Source organism: Cryptomeria japonica, chromosome 4 (assembly GCF_030272615.1).
Source record: "Cryptomeria japonica chromosome 4, Sugi_1.0, whole genome shotgun sequence".
NCBI classification, from domain to species: domain Eukaryota; kingdom Viridiplantae; phylum Streptophyta; class Pinopsida; order Cupressales; family Cupressaceae; genus Cryptomeria; species Cryptomeria japonica.
In genome coordinates this window covers 179,710,885-179,714,834 of record NC_081408.1, presented here as the reverse complement: position 1 = coordinate 179,714,834, position 3,950 = coordinate 179,710,885, and the positions used below count along the sequence as shown (strand labels likewise).

The window sequence follows — 3,950 nt, the reverse complement described above, 5'->3', positions numbered from 1 at the left end:
GGCTCTAATGGAAGAGCCATATGGAAGTTGTGATCTACTGAATTATAGAGTATGTTCCAAGATTACCCAACTAATGGCAACACACAATCCCACTGAAAGAGTAATGCTGGTCACCTCTGCAAATTCAGTTAGAACTAAAATGCAAAATGCACAACAGTCTAGACAAGATTAACTTCTACCCAATTGTGTTAAACTAATTTTGCAGCAATCACATGCATAGCCCCTAGAAGTTTTATACTGGACTGATTTCCTGAGATATATTTTGATACACTGAAGACCTACTGCAATGACCACTGTCACATCATTTGTCATATAGGTGAAATTAAAACTGCAAAGCTTAGAAGTTTTGTACTGAACTGATTTCCAGGAACTATCATTTTGATGTGCCAAAAAGTTACTGCAGTGGCTACTTTCATGAGTTCAAACAATTTCCTGTTACAGAACTGCAGATTCAAGCAAGACCAATAACACATAATAGCTTTGAAATGTACATTCCATGCTAATGTCCCATGAATGCTAAAATGGCATGATTAAAATTAAGTGAAATTCGAATACAGAAAATGGAGGTAGGTTTTAATAGGACTACAGATTGAATTGAAGCTGCAAAGGCAGCAAATTTTAATAGAAATCTAATACATAATAGAAGTAGAAAAATATACTAATAACTCTTCTTTCAACTCCGGTATGAGTCTCCCGAGCCTGCATATATGGTAGAAGATAAGCATGCGGAGCCATGGATGAAATAAAGTAGCCTACAATGGGTAAGTGATCAAAGTGGAGCCCTAGTCCAAAGTACAAACCCAGTAGTACATTATAGCAACAGAAAATTTTCAGAGTTCTACATCGACTGGACTTACTATACAACAGTTAGATGTGATCCTTGAAAACTATTTCATTTGATTGGACTGGGTGTCTTTGAACTTAGGGTACCAGATAAGCAGACTGAGCTTTCAAACTACAATTTTCAGATATCATGAGAGCAATAAACATTGGAATGAATACTGATCAATGGCATGAAGATAGAAACAAGTCTGTTAGATGACATGCTTCATTCATGCAATTCATCATCGTGATCCTAGAGTGTGTGACTGTGCAGCATGAAAAAAAAATGTCATTTTTTCTTTCACAACTTTTTCCCTAGTGTGTGCTTGTTGTTATGCATCCACACCTTGAGTACATGGCGCTTGACACCTAATTCCATGCAGAATTGCTGGACTGCAGCCTCGTCGTGCTTCTGGATCCTCCAACCAAGCTTCTCTGCAAAGCTACACATTTTATCCTTCTGCTCCTGTGTGAACTTGGTTCTGAACCTCTTCTTCATAATAGATATTGGCATTGGGGTTCCCTGATATCCATGGATAGAGCCCCCTACCATATCATGATGATGCTCCTGATCACTGTCATTAGGTACTCCAGGACCACCAAAGGCCATAATCATCTGAGAAGGCCTAGAAAGAACACCAGGACTAGGAGGAAGAGCCAATGGAAAAGGAGCTCCAGGTGGCCTCTTTCTGTTAATATCCTTTCTGGCACTGTAGCAGTAATAACAAGGTGGTTGCTGATCCCCATCCACTTCCCTTCTGTGAAAATTCCTATGACAGTTGCAAGCTGCACATTTTAAGGCCTCTAGAGTCCCATCTTCTCCACTGGGCATGAATTCCCCACACCCATCAAGGGCATGCCCTCCAATGCTTGCTGCATGATTCTTCTGGCATTCCCTATATCTCACTGGTTTCTTGCTTGCTGTCCCTTGCTGCTGCTGTGCCTGTTCATCAGTAGTGCCATTACCTCCTGTACTTGTTAATATCTTCAGCTTGGAAGACTCATGTATGGGGCCATAGTTCACTGAGATTGGCATGCCGATCTCCTCCTCCTGGCCCCCCAATTCCATCAATTCACTTAACTCTACTCCAACTCTAATTCAATAAGACAAAGCCCAACCTTGCAAACCCATAGCTTAAAATTCTAATCCTCTTGTTTAGCACACCAATCTTTACCAAACATGCATCCTACACCAGCACCCAAAATTCCATCCTAACCAACAAAACCGTAATTAGTTTCTTTCAATTCTCAGTAAGGACCAGTCCAGTACAGTATCCTAAAATCCATTCTAACAGCAACTACTATACAAAAGGTAAGTTTCTAGTACCAGTTTAGACTAAGCCTCTCAAAACACAGTACCCGAAATTCCATCCTAATAAAAAACTGATTTCTTAGCATAAATTCTCACTAAGGCCCTCAAAACACAGCCTATAACAATAACAAGAATTCTATCCTCCCTAGTTCAGCAGCAAAAGTTTAAACTTTGAGCATCAATTTCCCTGGCTGACACCCCCTACTAACAGTTCCCAAAATTCTATCCTAGCTGACAAAATAAAAAATGATACTTTTTTCTCTGAAATCCCTTAAACTTCAATTCCTTGACACTGGCAAAATCAAAATCACCACCATTAAAAAAATGTAAACTTTAGACTTTGTTCCCAAACTACCCAGCTGGACAATCTGGGTAATCTCCAAAATCTTACACCACACTAAGATTTTTCCTTTTTCTACAATCCTTTGAATTGGCAATATGGTCTCTATCCTAATGAATAAAAGCTTGTTCCACAACAGTAAACAGGCCTTATTAGAAAAATCTAGATCTAGGCCCTAAAAAACCAGATGATATGTGCTTAAACAATGGATCAGGATACACACTATCACATAAACAAATGGGGGCATCTAATTAACAAAACCTCTACGCAACTCTCTGGGCCCCTTCCTTAAACTCAAAAACTGGCTGTAAAAACGTGTACTGAAGCTATACAAAACCAAATCTGCTACGTCCTCAGGCATTTTTTTCACAGACCCATAAAAAAATTTGCAATTTGGGGCTCCCCAAATCTTCCAAACCCCTCCTTAAAAACTCTCTTGACTTTATCATCACACAGGCGGCTGGCTGATATTCTCATCAATCTCGAAGTTTATCACAGAAATATAATTATTATTACCGGCAATGACCGGTACATTTTACCCGTCCCCCCGTGAATACCCAGGTGTGCACGGGGGCCCAAAGTCGGCTCACGGGAAACCCCTGTTTTCAAACTATAAAACCAGAAACCACCCGTGAAAACCACCGACCGTTTCAGGGCATGGGCAATTTCACTTTTTCCCTTTTTTACCGCTGTTATTTTTGTCCTTTTTCTTACCCTCCCGGCCGACCGGGGTAAAAAAATACACACAAATTGGATCACGTTTTGGATTAAATGTTCCCCACGCACTAAAAAATTATTCAGTTTTAATTTTTCAGTCACTTGACGTGAATCTCTGTGATCGTAGTCATATCAGATGACGATCACATGTGACCACTATAGTTGGAAAATTTAACCCACGGTTTAACTATTTTTTGTCGTTTAGTGCTTGCCCACAAAATTATTATTGTCTGGTGATATAAATAAATGTAATGGGGATAAAATTTATTTAATATTGATGACATTGTCTACCTAATGTAAGTTTATTGATGTGAGGTATTTTTTTAATTTTTTTTTTATAAATTATTAATGATAGGGACTTGCTAGGGCTAGACAAGCAGTTATGGACAATTTGGAATATGAAGCTTAAGAAGTTGATGGCTTAATGGAAGAATCCTATGACAAATATTTTCTTACTATTTTTTAAATATTAAATTAGTTGAAAAAATCTTAGTTTCCAGAGTTATTTTTAGATTTTTTTAAAATAATGTGTAGATTTGTCATTTAATGGTATACTTTCTTTTTCCTTGTTAATGGGCATCTTTGAAATCTCTATAATTAGATTTAGATTTTTAATTGGAATGGAATCTGCAAATCTTTGAAATCATTATAATTAGGTTTAGATTTTTAATTGGAATGGAATCTAGAAGTTAAAGCTATTTTATTTTCAAAGTAGAATATTTCTAGTAGAAACTTGCATAAAGCTTTTTGGATGGATGT

At 37.8% G+C, this 3,950-nt stretch overlaps 1 protein-coding gene across 1 annotated transcript; it reads right to left on the bottom strand.

Annotated features, from left to right (window-relative positions):
- Window positions 1-514: 514 nt before the first annotated feature.
- On the bottom strand, window positions 515-2,953 carry LOC131032061 (zinc-finger homeodomain protein 2). The gene has a single exon (XM_057962985.2). It carries the CDS (start codon window positions 1,889-1,891, stop codon window positions 1,124-1,126), a length of 768 nt encoding a protein of 255 aa, XP_057818968.2. The 5' UTR covers window positions 1,892-2,953; the 3' UTR covers window positions 515-1,123.
- Window positions 2,954-3,950: the final 997 nt, after the last annotated feature.

Excerpts from the sequence above, each read along its gene's own strand:
- LOC131032061 (XM_057962985.2), bottom strand. The coding sequence starts at position 1,891 with ATGGAATTGGGGGGCCAGGAGGAGGAGATCGGCATGCCAATCTCAGTG.